The sequence below is a fragment of the Talpa occidentalis genome, unplaced genomic scaffold (assembly GCF_014898055.3).
Source record: "Talpa occidentalis isolate TD23 unplaced genomic scaffold, MPIMG_talOcc4v2.1 talOcc4.8, whole genome shotgun sequence".
NCBI lineage: Eukaryota > Metazoa > Chordata > Mammalia > Eulipotyphla > Talpidae > Talpa > Talpa occidentalis.
In genome coordinates, this window is record NW_023605194.1 from 29,218,459 (window position 1) to 29,234,980 (window position 16,522).

General features: G+C 46.1%; 1 protein-coding gene across 1 annotated transcript in view; it reads left to right on the forward strand.

Annotated features, from left to right (window-relative positions):
* The first annotated feature begins 8,390 nt into the window (after positions 1-8,390).
* The window catches only part of ALOX5 (arachidonate 5-lipoxygenase), a 41,144-nt gene continuing 33,012 nt past the window's right edge, over positions 8,391-16,522 (forward strand). The window contains exons 1-3 of the mRNA XM_037497513.1: positions 8,391-8,630; positions 15,268-15,466; positions 16,340-16,421. Coding sequence (XP_037353410.1) covers positions 8,481-8,630; positions 15,268-15,466; positions 16,340-16,421 — 431 coding nt within the window. The 5' untranslated portion in view covers positions 8,391-8,480. The remainder of the gene's footprint in view (positions 8,631-15,267; positions 15,467-16,339; positions 16,422-16,522) is intronic.

A 16,522-nucleotide genomic window follows, 5' to 3' on the forward strand; every position in this document is an offset into this window, starting at 1 on the left:
CAGGAATAAATTTAACAAAAAATGCTGCACTGGAAAATAATAAATTAGAGAACATTTAAATAAATTAAATCTTGTCGTGTTCCTGGTTCAGAAGACTTAATATTTTTAAGACCAATATGCCCCAAATTAACCACTTCAACATGATCCTTCTCAAAATCCTGTTTGATTTTTCAGAAATGGACAGGTTGATCTTATAATTTCTATGAAATTGCAAAGGACATAAAATAGTCAAAACATCATTGAAAAAATAAAACATAAGGGAATAATGAGAATTGTTCTCCCATTTGAGAAAAAACTCTAATAAAAAATACCAGCCTGTGTGAATCTTGTCTTTCATGGATCTAAGGAACACTCCTACATTGCTGGTGGGAGTGCAAACTGGTCCAACCACTATAGAAAGCTGTCTGGAGGTTCCTCAGTCTACTAAAAATGGAGCTACCATATGACCCAGCAATTCTACTACTAGGGATCTACCCAAAGGACAAAAAACATTAATTCAAAAGAGCACCTGTACACCTATGTTTATTGCAGCACTATTTACAATAGGTAAAAGCTGGAAACAACCTAAATACCCAAAATTAGATGACTGGATCAAGAAGATGTGGCATATATACACAGTGGAATATTATTCAGCAATCAAAAAAGATCAACTCATGCCATTCGCAGCAATATGGATGGAGCTAGAAGGAATTATGCTCAGTGAAACAAGCCAGAAGGAAAAAAAAATATATCGGATGGTTTCACTTATAGCAGGAATATAGGGGAACCAAATAAGGCATCAGTGTAAAAAAATAGTAACAGTACAAAACACAACAAAGCAAAAACAGACAATTATAAACCAGAGACAACCTGCAGGTGGGGAGGAGGGAGAGGGATGAGAGGGAGGGAGGGAGGAGCACAGGGGACTGAGGTGATGGTGCACGGGTGCATTGGGGAAGGGAACTCTATGGGGACTACACCTGAGGGGGTGGGGGGAAGCAAATATTGTTTTAAAATGAACAATGATGTAAAGAAAATTTTTTAATATAAAAAATTAAAATAATAAAAAATTAAAAAATATTTTTGTCTACTCAGTCAAGAATTTCCAAAGGGAACAATGTTCACTGACTTTGTCTTCCTGAAAAAACAGAGTAGTTGAACTGAGCTATAAAGGATAAACATACCTGGGTCTCAGGAAAACATAAACCAAGATAAGGTGGTGGACCACACTGCCCTGTTTCTTATAGTCTTGAGGGAGGGGAAAGTGTCCAACTGGCATACTTAGTCTTGCTCTGAATGCACACAGAAGGAGGTAGCTACTTCTCCAAAAGTATCTGAGCTATGATCACAGACTAAAAAAGGTAGAAACAGACATTTCATCATTATCCTATCAGCAGGCTCCTTACTCAGATATGCATCTTAAGACATTCTTTCTCTGGGGGTCTCCCTGGTAGCCTAAGGGTTAAGTCTCAGCACTGTCACTGTGATGGCCTGAGTTTGATCCCCAGCCAGGGAGCTAACCCACATGGCACAGCAGACCTCTCCTGTCTCACCCGCTGCCCCCTTTCGCAGTGTTTCAGCAGATCCACCTGTTCTGCTCTCCACTCAGTCTCTGGTGAATCGCCACACCGCTGGCCTACACCCCAGTTCTTCTACACAAAAATAAATTTTAAAAAAAGGACTTATTCTTTCTCTTATTATTCTTCCTGTATTCAGACAAGTAGCAACCAAACAAGCAACAGGGCTGGAAGAAGGTGGTAACATCGACCCCGAGGGGAAGTTGGTCAGAACTATGAGGTCTTCCATCCTCGGAAAGGGGCAGAGAGAACATTCTAGACATGATTTCTTTTTCTTTATTTCTCTAAATCTTCAATAAATGTTTGTTTTTAGTGCTCTAGAAAAGATGGTGTTTGATTCTGTTTTGCTCCGCAAATAGACAAGGAGAAACTAAAAAGGGGTGTAAATGATTGGCGTAAGACAAAAGAAGGCGTGGTCCTATAAAACACCCTCCTGAGGAAAATGACTACTCGGACAGACTCATTCTCGCACATCTCCTGGTCAGTCATGGCACCAAGGCTGTGTCGCCCTGATGGAGAGAACACTTGTCCCGCAGTGCAGTGGCTTCCTGCTGACATGCCACAAGTTCCACTCCATGAGTCAGGGAATCATGAGACCAGCTAGAAAGGAAGTTCTAAGTGCTCGAGCTCACACACATGTTGCCTATCTGCTTGCCAACCACTAAAACCATATGTTCCTAGCAAGTAGCAGACACTCCAGCGGTAACTTAACCAACCAGCTTCTCTGAACCTGACATCACAATAAAGACGAATAAAATACAGCCCCTACCCTCAGGTATTTCAGAATATAAAGGACAGATGAAAATTGAAGCAAATACTGATGGGGAAAAGTGGAAATCTGCTAAAATAAGGGCATAAGCAAAAGTTACAGAGTTCAGAAGAGGTATAACTAACTCTGCCTGAGGGCTTCGAGTAGGGTTCCATGGAAGCAGCAACAGTCATGTAGGAGATCAGGAGGTAGAGAAGGAATATAGGAATACGCCAGACCAAGAGAAGAAAATCCGCCAAGATTTCATGGGGATGAGTAGATAGAGACTATTCAGATAAGAGCACAGTAGTTGAAGCATGATGTGATGGTCAGTCTTCTGCATCGATGAGGCTCAGCTGCCATACCCAGTTGTTCAAGCAAACACCTATCTAGGTGTGGTAAAGCTACTTTGTAGATATTAATATTAATTAATATTAATATTAATATTAAATGAGGATATTAATTAAATATCCTCAATCTGTTTACTTTATGTAACAGAAAATATTGACCATTACCTGGGTGTCCTGATCCAATCATTTGGAAAACTCAGGTTTGTTTTTAAAGAATTATTTCCCCTCGTAGACAGCAGTTAGGAAGAGATTTCGTCTGTTAAAACAAACTACAGAACAGGTCTCAAAGATTATTCCTATAAAGAGTCAAAATACAGTTGGATCAGACTGTTGAGTAATTTATGCCCCGGGGAGCTGTCAAAAACAGGGCACTCACCTAATAATTAATTAGTGTAATGCCAAGGAAAACTTTACAGATCAAAGAAAGACGTGGAGAGCTGCCATCCCGGCTTGAGAGTGCACAGGCCCAAGGCTGGCTGTCTGAGGAATAACATCAGAAAATCCCCACACTGCAGGAAAAATTGACTTCTCTTATATAATGTTGGATGGAATGCAAATTGGTACAGTTACTATGGGATATGGTATAAGGGTTCTCAAAAAATTAAAATGAAATTTTTATGATCCAAAAATTCTTCTTCTGGTTTTATATCAAAAAGGAAATGAAATCCGGATCCTGAAGAGTTATCGACACACTCTTGATCATTGCAGTATTTTCCACAGTAGTCAAGATATGGAACCAACTTAAGTGTCAACAGATGAATGAAAAAAGGAAATGTGGTATTATATATATATGTGTGTATATATACATACATCTATATGTAAAATCATATTTTCTTTGTGGCAATTTTTTAAGAAGAAATCCTACAATTTGTGCAAGCATTCATGAAGCTGAAAGACATTATGCTAAGTGGAATTGTTAAGTGAAATAAGTCAAAGAAAGTACTGTATCATCTCATAAATACTACATGATCTCGCATATATATGTAGAATCTGAAAAAGTCTAACTCAGATCCGAGAGTAAAGCCATGGTTACCAGGGGTTGAAAAATGGGGAAATCAAAAGATTTTCAATGCTGGGAGGAAACCGCATTTCTTCTTTAAAAGCATGAAATATTCAGGAATAAATTTAACAAAAAATGCTGCACTGGAAAATAATAAATTAGAGAACATTTAAATAAATTAAATCTTGTCGTGTTCCTGGTTCAGAAGACTTAATATTTTTAAGACCAATATGCCCCAAATTAACCACTTCAACATGATCCTTCTCAAAATCCTGTTTGATTTTTCAGAAATGGACAGGTTGATCTTATAATTTCTATGAAATTGCAAAGGACATAAAATAGTCAAAACATCATTGAAAAAATAAAACATAAGGGAAGATTCACACTTCCCAATTTCAAAATGCACTAAAATTGAATGTCCAGAAATAAACCCTTACATTTATGGTGAACTAATTTTTCACTAAGGTGCCAAAACAATTCAATGGGGAACAAAGTTTTTTCAACATGGAACAAGGGGAGTTGAATATTCACATACAAAAGAATGAATTTGATGCACATATCACACCATACATAAAACTTCGCAAAATGGATCATAGACCTAAACAAGGAGGTAAAACTATAAAATTCCTAGAAGAGAACATGGGAGTAAATTTTTTGTGATCTTAGCATAGGCAACTGTCTTTTAGATTTGGTACTAAAATCAGCAACCCACAAAGGCAAAAACAATCTAAATCAGGCTTATTTTAAACTAAAAGCTATTGTGCTTCAAACATCATAAAAGTGAAAAGATAGCATCCAGAAGTGACAAAACATTTGTACATACTATGGTTAAAGGACTTCTAAGCAGGATGTATGAACACCTACAATTCAATAATACAGTAAACTAGCTAATTTTTTAATAGCTAAGAGACCTGAATATACATTTCTCCCAAGAAGATATACAACAACAAATGGCGTGTGAAAAGATGCACATCATCTTTAGCCATTAGGGAAGTGTGAAGCAAACCATGCAAACCAAATCCACAATGAGGTACCACTTCACAGAGAGTATAATGTTTTTGCAAAGATGTGAAAAACATGGTATCTCATAGATCACTAATGAAAATTTAAAATGGTGCAACCACTTTGGAAAACGATCTGGCATTTCTTCAACAAGCTAAGCATAGAGTTACCCATTGATCCAGCAATTCCACTCCTAGTTATCTCACCCAAAGAACTTTAAATTTATACATGAACAAAAATTTACACATGAATGCTTATATCATAATTTTCATAACAGTCCAAAAATGAAAACAACTCAGACTTAGGTCATCTGACAAAAAGATAAACACATTGTGGTATATCCACAGAAATGGAATATTACTCAGCAATAGAAACGAATAAAGTACAGACACATGCTGCAATGTGGATAAACCTTGAAAAAACTATGCTAAATGAAAGACTATAATACAAAGTCACATAGATATTATTCCATTCGTATGAAATATCCAGAATAAACAAATCTATAAAAACAGAAAGTAGATCAGTATTACCCTATGAATGGAAAAATAAGGTGGAAATGGGAAGGCCTGCTAATGGGATAGGAGAATGTCCTAAAATGACTGTAGAAATGTTTTCACAACTCTGAATATTACTAAATACCACTGAATTATACACTTTATTTTTTAATTAATATTTTATTTTATATAATTCTTACATCATTGTTCATTTTTGCACAATGTATGCATATTCATTTTGGTTATGTTCCCCATACAATTGCGCCCCCCCCTTATTTTGACTCTAGGTCTTCCTCTCGCTGCCCCTCCCTCCCCTACCCCCAGTGTGTCTCTTGTTTATAGTTGTTTGTTGATTTTGATTTTTATTTTGTATTAATTAGTCTTTTTCCTGGTCCCTCATTCAGGTTTTCTAAATTCCTGCTATGAGTGAGACCGTCCAGTATTTTTCTTTTTCTTTCTGACTTATTTCGCTGAGCATGATCCCTTCTAGCTCCACCCATGTTGCTGCAAACTGCATGACTTTATCTTTTTTGATTGCTGAGTAATATTCCATGGTGTATATGTACCACATCTTCTTGATCCAGTCATCTATTTTTGGGCATTTGGGTTGTTTCCATAGCTTTGCTATTGTAAATAGTGCTGCTATAAACATAGGGATGCAGGTGCCCTTTGGAATTAATGTTCCTGTGTCATTTGGGTATGAATTATACACTTTAAACGAGTGAAGTGTATGGTATACTAAATTGTACCACAATAAAGTTGTTTAAAAGGAAGGGAAGAAGGAGGGAGAAGGACAAATGAATGGGAAAAGAAAAACACAATGAAACATTTTTTGAAAGGAAAGGACAGCAAGTGATGATGAACTTCAAGTCAGTGAGATAATCCCATCTATGTTGCAGGGCAGTAACTGGCTAGAGATCTGGGGTTGGAGGGGCAGTTAGACTAAAAGTGGAGGTATCAGGTAGGAACCTGTTGTTACGATCCATACAGGAGATGCTGAAAGCCAAAAGCAGGACAGAGAGAGTAAACACAAGATGTAGGGATATTCTAGAAACTACTGCATGATGACAGTTTTATGAAACAAGAATCCCATGTTCTACTTAAGAGTAAATGGCATGAGTATAAATAACTACAGTCCTGAGAAAGTAGCTCAACATGTAACAAATCAAAATGTTCATATAATTTGGCCCATTTCTAAGTCCCTATCTTAAGAAAAACTTGTTAACAAAGGCTGTAACTGTGACTGCAGAACAGAGGCTAATAGAGGGGGGAGGTAGGGTGGGGCCACAGTGGCAAAGGGATGTGCATGCTCTGATGGTGGGTGGAGCACAGTGATACAGGTCTGCAGTGTAAATCTATCCCCTGAATCAAAAACTGTGCTATAAACCAATGTTACCTCAACGATAAAAAAAAAAAAACTTTTTAAATGTTTTAAGTACAAATGATGTACTATAGCCTGATTTATGATTGAAAGCAACCTAAATGTCTAATAGTGAACCAATTAAGGAAATGGTGGTATAACCATATAATTGCATATTATTCAGTTGTTGAAATATTTTTTTATTTTTTTATTTTTTTTAAAGATTGATTTATTTATTTGTACAAGCACTGGGTACAGTCAAAAACGCAGGAGGGTGAGAGAATTCACCAGAGCGGGGAACAGAACAGGCAGACTGACAAAGTATACTGCTGAGGGGAGCAGCGAGCGCGGCAGGAGAGGTCTGTCGTGCCATGTGGGACCCTCGCCGGTGGCCGGGGATCGAACCAGCACTGCAGAGGCTGCGGGCAGCTTCGCAGCCGAGCGCTCAACCGCTGCGCCACCAGAGGAGGCCCAGTTGTTAAAATATTGATAAAATTACATAAGATATGCATTAAGGAAATTGGAAAAAAACAGGAAACTGCATATTCAATGTGTTCAAGCTGTAAAAATATCTAATATAATGAGCTTTTATTTACTGCCTCTCTGCACAGTGTTTGTCCTGTCAGGCAGAGAGGGGGGGACACAGAATTTGCTTCCAGATCGAGACCAGGCTCCTAGAAGTGTAGAGCCTGCCTTTTGCCCGTGTTCCCAAAAGTGAGTTTATAGAGCAAGTGACTTGACATATCCAATGACTTAACATGGAAAAAGCTCATTTTAAAATTGAGTTCAGCTCATTGCTGAGTGTGTGCCCTAGTCAGACGCAGTTCTGAAGCTGGAGGGGAGAAAGAAGGCAGAAATGAGATGTGGAGAAGGTCAGGTGAACAGAGATGTCTGAGATCAGATCACAGCAGCTGGGAAGCTTCCCCTTGAATGAGCCAAGCCTTCCACTGACCTCCCTTCCAAGCACACCACCAGTTATTCCACAGGCGGCCTGTTCCCAGCTACTAGCTCTAACTCCTGGAATATTCCTGCTGTGGATTCTGTGTCTTCTTCCCTAGGACTTCCCACCATTGATCCATTCCCATGAGCCACCTCCAATAAGGCTCACTCCCTTACCAGCACATGCCCAATTTCTCAATCTGAGTTTATCCATCCCCTCACCACCCCCACGAAGCAAAACTCCTGTCCCCTAAGTGTCCAGATTTGGGTTTTCTTCTCCTGGCTTCCCTCTTTCTGGCTGTCCTGGACCCCACTCCCATGGATCAGAGCATGGCTGACATCTGACTCACCAGAGTACCCACCTACATCCCACCCAGAGTGACGTTCGCCAAGTCTGTGGAAGAAGCCAGTTCTGACCTAAGTCTCTGTGTTCCAGATTCTGCCCTCAGTATTAGCTCAGGCTTGGTCTCATCCAGAAAACATGGGTTTGTCTTTCCACGGGAGACTCCAGAGTATCCCTGCTATAAGCAACAACAGCAGGGTAATTGTCCCTTTCCTGTGGTCTCCACTCACTCTGGGAACTTGATGAGAACAGAGACTATGTCTCATTTCTAGGGGTTTCCAAGATCCAAGCCCAGTGCCTTACAGGAGCCTATCTTTGAGGGAAGCTGAGGCAAGAAAGAAGGATGAAGAGTGTTAACAATAAACCAAGTACTGAATGGGTGGGTGAGTGGGAGGAAGGATGGATGGACAGCTGCTGAGGTTGCCTCACACCCTAATTGCTAAAACAGACCCCAAGCTGAGGAGGTGAGAGGCAGGAACAGGTGACCAGGGCTTCAGCAGCAGTCTGCACTGTGGAACCTGCAGGAGGGCGGGGGCAGGAAGGCACAGAGGCGGGGCCTAGAACACAGCCTGCAGGGTCACAGCTGTGGGAGGAAGCAGCTGCATTGGTGGCTGCCAAGTGTGAGCCCTGCACTTGCTGAACCAGCTTGCTGGGGTTCTCAGTGCCAGCGGCACTCTCTTGAACCACCATGCCCTCCTACACCGTCACGGTGGCCACCGGCAGTCAGTGGTTTGCTGGCACCGACGACTACATCTACCTTAGCCTCGTGGGCTCTACTGGCTGCAGTGAGAAGCACCTGCTGGACAAGCCCTTCTACAATGACTTCGAGCGTGGTGCGGTGAGGGCGTGCGGCGGACCAGACTGGGGGCACAGAGACCCATGGGGGCAGCAGGGACCGGCTGGGGGAGCACCAAGTACCCCCCCTTCTGGGTTGGAACTGGGTGGGGGCATGTCTAGAACTTTGCGGGGGAGGCTGGGACCCAAGGTCTGGGTGGGGGCTTCTGTGATGAGGTCTGCATGGTACCACTCATTTCCCCTGGAAACTAGAAGGTGTAAAGTTTATGCTCCATTTCACAGATGGGGACCCTGAGGCTCTAAGAGGCCCTGAACTAGACAAAGACTGTGGGCAGAATTACTTGTGTCCCACTTTCTAGGGCTCCTTTTACAGGATCTTGGGGTTGAGGGTGGTACTGGACCCAGACAGTCCTTGCCAGGCTGTGAAGCCAAATGGTACCTCAGGCAACCACAAGCTGTGAGGAGAAAGTGCAGGTCTGGGGTTCCAGAGAAGTGATTTTCAGCTGAGCCTGATCACAATCTGATTCTGCCCTTTCTCTGGGCCTCAGTTTCCCCAAATATAAAATGGAGGGGGTTTTGGCTTCAGGTTAGTCAAAGAGTCTTGGGTGAGCCCAAGACTGATCCATAGCTAGAGTGGCACCAGCAGATATCTCCTCACTGGGCAGCTCACTACTCAGGACAGGTCACTGGAGGAATTAGAGGGCAAGCGCAAGAGAACCCAAGCAGAGAGAAGCCTTTTGCAAGCCTGGAGGCCATCTGGTTCCCCAGAGTATATACCAGGGAAGAGTTCCACCCAAGGTGTGAGGGCTCAGTGGAGGAAGAAGAGTGACTGGCTCTCTCCTTCCCTCCTCACTAGAGACCCAAGAGCTGTGGGAGTTCAGGGACAAAGGGGGCCGATGTTTATTGGGCCTCTAGCCTGGTGCCAGGTGTCGCATGAGTACACACAGGTGGCCCCGCGTAGAAGCAGCTCCTGATGCTGACCTGGGCAGGAGTCCCAGCCCCAGGCTTTGTCCATGAGCATGGCGGGGCACGATCCTCACACAAGTTCAGTGCCAGGCACAGCCCAGTGGCAAGCATGTAGAAATGCTCAGTAACTGACTATTGTGATGCCCAAACCCCTGCAGGTGCCCAGGGAGTATCTGTTCCCAGCTCCTGAAATGGACCCAAAAGAGACTTAGACTTAGTTGTCCTCTCACTCTTCTTCATGGATTGCTAGGTCAGACCATATGCAATTGCTCATGTTGACTACATTTGACAAACTGGTAAGTTCATATGGTTCAACCAAATACCTCTTGGATAAAATTTAAGCAGCGTGTTTCAGGACTGCAGAACCTAAAATAAGGAAATATTAGTCAACTCCATTCCAGATTTCAAACTCGGTTCCTACCCAGGAGCCTCAGACTCTCACAATAACCTGACTTGACTTCCCTCTAAGAAGAGTTAGGTGTTGAGTATAAGAACCTTCACTTGTCTGGTTCCTCCAATCAGGAACCTGGCACTGAAGCTGCAGGGCTATTAAGTCATCCATTTAGGACGGTGACACACTTTGCCACTCCTGAAGCAACTTCATTTATTTCCATTATTTCTTGGACCCCCACCCCAACATCTTGGGGAGGAGGCCAGTGTTCAGACTATCTGCTGTATAAGTAGGTCACTGTGTCCCCCCACTTTTCCACACACTCATCCATGTCCCAGGCACAGGGCACCCCAGGTATGATAGCTCCCAGCTGAAGACATAGTGTGTGGCCACAGTGGGCACTGGAAGAGAGTGAAAGCACTGTCCAATATTTCCCTCCTTCTGTTCTGTCTTCTCTGCCCTGAGAATTCATTCAAATAACAGTATCATCAAATGCCTCAGTCAGAGTGCTAGAGTCAAATTTCAGGAGAGATTTGCATGTCATGTTTACACTGGGGTGAGAAAGCTGGCAGGAGGGGTTCACTAAAGGGGAATCAGCTCTGAGAGGCTCTTTGAAAAAGTCAGCTTTTGGGAAAGTTCCTGTTGATGCAAAGTTACTCCATACTTTATCTTGCACAGACCCAGAGGTACTTCCTCATTCTCTAGTCAATATCTCTTTAAGGTAAAGGTGGAAAAAACCTTAGAGGAAATGCTTGTTCAGAAAATTGTTAGAATAATGATGGTGAACAACTATAAAGACTAAGTCTATGCAACCAGACTATTTCCAACACGGCCATGCCCAGGTTATTGTGACCAACACCTCCCCACACCTCCGCGCACAATTCAGTCAGATAATGGTCAGGACTAACTTTTTTTCTCAATAAATTGAGTTACAAATCCTTGGTTCTCATCAGAGATCTGCATAGTGATTCAGGACAGGCCTGAGAGAGCCCTTCGCAGGTGAGATTTTCCTGTAAACAGTCACACCTTGGTGGGCTCCCTGCTCTCTGCCGGGGGGAAAGCCCCTGCTGGGGAACCAAATGGCCCAAGACTAACACAAGTCTCAGCAAATTTTAACAATTGATTTGTTTCTTTAACTCTCTCAATTTAAATGAATTCAAATCAGATGGAATGACTAATAGATCTGAAGGTTCCTGGGAAATCTTCTATGACCCATTCCATTCCCAGGAACTTTTAGAAAAGCTAAGGGCAAAAGCTAAGGGCAACCACAATGCATGGTGGTTGAGCATATTCAGTAAGTGTCAACAAATCTTCTAAAACATTTTCAGTGTATTCATAATACATTCACAAAGAATACATTCTAGAATACCTTTCTTAAAAATAAGATTAATGAGGATTTCCTTCTTTAGACCCTCAATTTCCACCCTGAAATCTTCCTTCACTGTTCTAGCTCTTCCCTACCTTCCACCTCTTTCTCCTCTTCCCTCCTCTACTTCCCACTCCACATAACCCCCACCCCAATGCCTCCCCCTCCTTCCTCTCTGCTTTTCTCCTACAATTTCTCCCTTCTGCTCTGTCTCCCAGTTTCCCACTTCCCCTGTTCTCTGCTCCCTCCACCTGCCCAACCAATGCCTCCTTCTCCCAATCTCTGCTGGAGTCTCTCCCTCACCCACCCGCTCCCTCTGCCCCACAGCCACCTCCTCTCCTCTCTCCCCACCAGTCCCTCACTAGCCCCCTCCAAGACAGCAGCCCAGGCTGGGCCTCAGCACCTCAGCTTGCCTGTCCTTGCTCCAGTAGAGACATCCCTCCCCCTGTCCAGCAACAGCAAGGCTCTGGGGCAGAGAAGAAGGAAACCCTTCTTTAAAAATGATAGCTAGGCCTCCCTGGTGGCGCAGGCAGTTGAGCGCTGCACTGCGAAGCTGTCCACTGCTGCGCGGGTTCAATCCCAGCTGGCCAGCAAGAATCCACATGGTGGGGCAGACTCTCCTGTCTCGCCCGCTGCTCCCCTCAGCAGTGTATTTCGTCAGTCTGCCTGTTCTGTTCCCCGCTCTGTCTCTGGTGAATCCTCTCACCCTCCTGCACATCTGGACTGTGCCCCAGTTCTTGTATCAATAAATAAATCTTTATAAAAAATGATTTAAAGGTCAAATTAAAACTGGCCAACACACACTTCGCGGAAATATTCATATAAAACCTTAAAACCAAATAGCCAATAAGGATATCTGAGAGCAACTTGAGAGCAAGAGGTGACATCTTCCCTGAAATGAGACCTCTGTGAAAGGAGGCTGGTGCCGGCCATGTTTCCTGGCTCTGTGTCTCCAGGGCCTCTGTGCTCCGGCCTCTTCCTCGGACGTGCAGGCTCCGCACCTCAGGGCCATGCGCTCTCAGCGTCCTGCATCCAGATGCCCTGTCTAGCCCTCTCGCCTCATTTGCAATCTAACCAACTCCTAATTGCTGCCTCCAGTGCCATCTCTTGGAAGCTTTTCCGTGTTCTTCCACTCTACCTCACGCCGCGCCTTCATTCCCCAGTCAGGTTGAACAGGGGCTCAAAACCAGGCCATCGGGCTCCCAGCACAGGGCTTTTCCTACTATATGGGCAGGGGCACGTGGGAAGAAGCCAGGCTGGGCCATCCCACACGTGTGGACTCTGATCATGGACCACCCACTATTCAGTAGCACGGAGGGTGCCTGGCCTCTCTAAGCCTCAGTTTCCATTTGTAAAATGGGATAATCGTCCACTCAGCCATGTACAAATACTGTTGTTTTGAAGGTCTGGTATGGTGTTATGGGCCATCCCTGGCTAGTGTCCACCGGGCAGGATGGCCATGTGGGTCGAACAGGGAAGAAAGTGAACAAAGATAGCATCCACCCAGCACAGGCCCAGAGAACATCACACCAGCTCCTGGTGCCTTCCTAAGACCTGACGTTGCTATTTGATACCTGGGAACTTTTATCCTCTGATTTTCCCACAGTTGTCCCCTTGGATACTAGACCCACAGTCACCAGACTTTGTCCCTACGACAGTTGGGTGGGACCCCCAACGTTGGGTGGGACTAAACTCCTTGGACCTAAGTCGCCATGAAGCCAGGGGCAGCCAGAGACAAGGCAGACTGGCAGTCCTGTCCTGCTCCCCCTGCCAAAGACCCCGGTACATGGCCTACTGAGTCCCTGTAATTCATCCTGGGTGAAACCCCAGGGCCCTCCATGAAGCACCTGCAGGGATGAGTGGGGCACGGGGGACCTGGAGGATCCGATTCTCCTGTGACTATACCACAGGCGTGCTGAAGGGTGACCCTGCTGCCCCGCCTCCTTGACAGAAGCTGCTCCATCTCTTCCTCCCTGGCCACACCCCTGGCTCAACATCTGCCCCTCCCTTTAAAAATCACCCAGTCCTGGAGAGGTTCCCAAAGGCCCACACCCTTTCCTCTGTAGCCAAGGTGCTGGGCTCCTCCCTCCATGAGCGTGTCCCCCTTGGATGTTCATGGCACCTGTTACTTTAGAATGGCCATCCTCCTCCCCCTGGCCACAGCTTCTTGTCACAAACAGCCCCTCTACAAGTATACACGCACATACACGCACACACACACACACTCCTTTCCCCTCAGAGCCACAGCAAAGCCACTTCTCCTGGAGCCACCGCTGTAGTCCCAGCCCCAACCTCACCACATGCTGACTTCCCTGTGCTTGGTCCCCATTGTCAGCACCAAATATGCCTCCCAGTGTCCCTGTGGCTCCCAGTCCCTTCTCCACCCTCACCAGAATGCCTTTCAGGTTTTATGTCAAGAGGTTTGAGCTCATGGGCTCCATTTCTTCCTCCTATATCCACTTCTAACTACTCACTTTGGCATGCATGGTCAGGGAGGGATTGCAGGGCAGGCCCTGGCTGGCTCAACTGCTCACGGGAAGTGTGGGGCCTGCTGCCCTGGGAACTGCCCTCAGGATACCAAGAGGAAGAGCAGGTGGCACAGATGACAGCAGCAGGTGGATGTGCTGTGTGAACTCACGGTGTCCCCACTCTCTGGCAGCGGAGTGTGGAGCACAGATGTGCTTACACACTTGTGAGGGACCAGGAAGTGTCATCCCAGTCCTCGAACTGTTTCTAATGGAAGGCACACACTGCAGGCACAGGAAAGAGGCCTATGCGTGCTGCCCATTGGGGTGTGCAACGTGCAAACTGCTCAGAGCCAAGAGATTCGCTGAAACACCCAGCTTTCCATTCCTCTATAGAGTCCCCCCAGGTGTTCTTCTGGAAGCTTTGAGAGACAAGGATAGAACAAGGGACACATGGGATGAAGACCCTTCCTCACCACCTACCCTCTGTCACACTGACAACTTAGGTTTTTGATGCCACAAAAAAAGTTCAAGCATTAGCAAAATCTGGCTTAGCACGTACCCTGGATGGTCATCAAGTCCACGGCTTCCCAAACCTGCCGGCGTTCAGGATGCCCAGAGCAGTGCCCACTCCATCCCGTGGAAGGCTGCAGACACAGATGAACCAGAGCTCACAGAGGGTTTGCCCAGCACCACCACAGTGGCCTCCATCTCCTGCAAGGAGAAGGGGGCAGCATGGGATGCTCTATCCCAGGGCCCAGGGGCCGTGCTGAGAGGTGGTACCTTGCGGCAGCCAGACCAGCCCAACCCATCGCTGTGACACATAGTGGAAACCGCTAGTCTGGTTTTCTCAGCACCACTGTGGCTTAGGGCGCTGCAGGTGCCCCAGCTCGCCTGGAACCTGTGCTACTCCACTTGTATCTGAGCCTCCCCATCTTCTCTCAGGTCTCTGCCCCTTCAAGAACAAGGGAGAGACCCTGGGCTCTGCTGGGAAGACCTGGACTACAGCCCAGTCCCACCAAGGAGCAGCTGACGTGGAACTTGCTGAACTTCATGTGTCCCTCTGTGACACAGCTCAGCCTCCCTCCTCCCAGCGCTGTCGCGGGCACCTTTAACCCTAATCAGCCAGCCCTTTGCCCCTGCATGTGAGCGCCAGTTTGCGCCCCCCACCCCCAGCCAGCAGGACACGCGGGTCACTGCCTTGCTGCGGTGGGGCCGGCTGAAGAGGGCCCTCCCAGAGCACAGCCCCGTGGGGGCTTCGCCTGCAGTCTCACCTACTCTAGCCAGACCGCGTGCAGACAGCAGAGTCCCTCCCTGGGCTGCACGGTCCCTCATCGCCAGGTTTCTGTCTCCATCAGGACCTGTCCCTCTGTCCCCAGAGCACAGCGCAGAGCCTGGCAAGGGCAGGCATTGGGCAGAGATCTCGGTTAAATGAAGTGAATATACGAAGGCTCGGGAGACCCAGGAGGTCTGATTTGCTTTTTCCTTCTAGGTTGATTCTTATGATGTGACAGTGGATGAAGAGTTGGGTGAAATCCAGCTGGTGAAAATCGAGAAGCGCAAGTACTGGCTCCATGACGACTGGTACCTGAAGTACATCACCCTGAAGACACCCTTTGGGGACTACATCGAGTTCCCCTGCTACCGCTGGATCACAGGCGAGGGCGAGATTGTCCTGAGAGATGGACGAGGTCAGTGGCTCAGACCCCTTTTTGCTTTCTGGGCTTCCCAGGAACCAAGAAGGCCTGCAGGTCCTTCCTCCCCCAAGAACTGCCCTCATGGGAATAGCTCTGCTGTCAGGCGGATGACCTTCCTGGGGTACAAATAAGCCCCAGGTATGGAGGGTGGAGAGGTAGTCCACACAACGCGCCATGTCTTCAGGTTTAACAGGTGATTGGGGGGGTGCTCCTGGTCAACCCTGCCTTTTCCAGGTCTGCAGGGGGTGCCCTGGAGCCCCAGCCTTTCTGTGTCCTCACTGAGGGCAGTTTCACCTAAGTCTGTGAATCTGGAGAGTCTCCCCTCTGTGCTTCAGTCCTTCAGAGAGGAGGTTATGAACCCCCCCATCAGCAGGTAATAGAGACCCTGGTAGCAAATACCTCTAGGCCATATCCCCAGTCAGCCAGTTCTCCAGGGCTCAAGATAACATCACTCTCCAGATTCAGACTTAGGTGAGACTGCCCTCAGTGAGGACACAGAAAGGCTGGGGCTCCAGGGCACCCCCTGCAGACCTGGAAAAGGCAGGGTTGACCAGGAGCACTCCCCAGTGAAGTGCCACTTTTTGCTGAACAGGAATTGTCTTTTATAAAGGGAATGACTGAAAGCATGGAATCTGGAGCTTGTATTGAAAATCCACAAATCAGCTGTGTGACGTTGGGCAAATTCAAGAGCAAAGTCATTCAACCTCCATTTCCTCCATGTAAAATGGAGAAGTGTTCTCAGGCTTAAATGAGATGATGCGTGTAGAGCCCTCGGCACGCGCAGCGTATCTAAGGGAAACCTGAATTTGGACATTGCTATCCTTCTTCCTTCGGCTATTCTCATACTTGTCCTTCCCCCCACCCCAGCAAAGTTGGCCCATGATGACCAGATTCACATTCTGAAGCAGCACAGACGTAAAGAACTGGAAACTCGGCAGAAACAGTATCGGTAAGTTATGACATCAGGCCAATTGGTCAGGAGGCCATGGTTGTTCTGTCTTGGGAGGATGGCAGCACATAAACCCTGCCCACAGCTTAAGGACAATCACT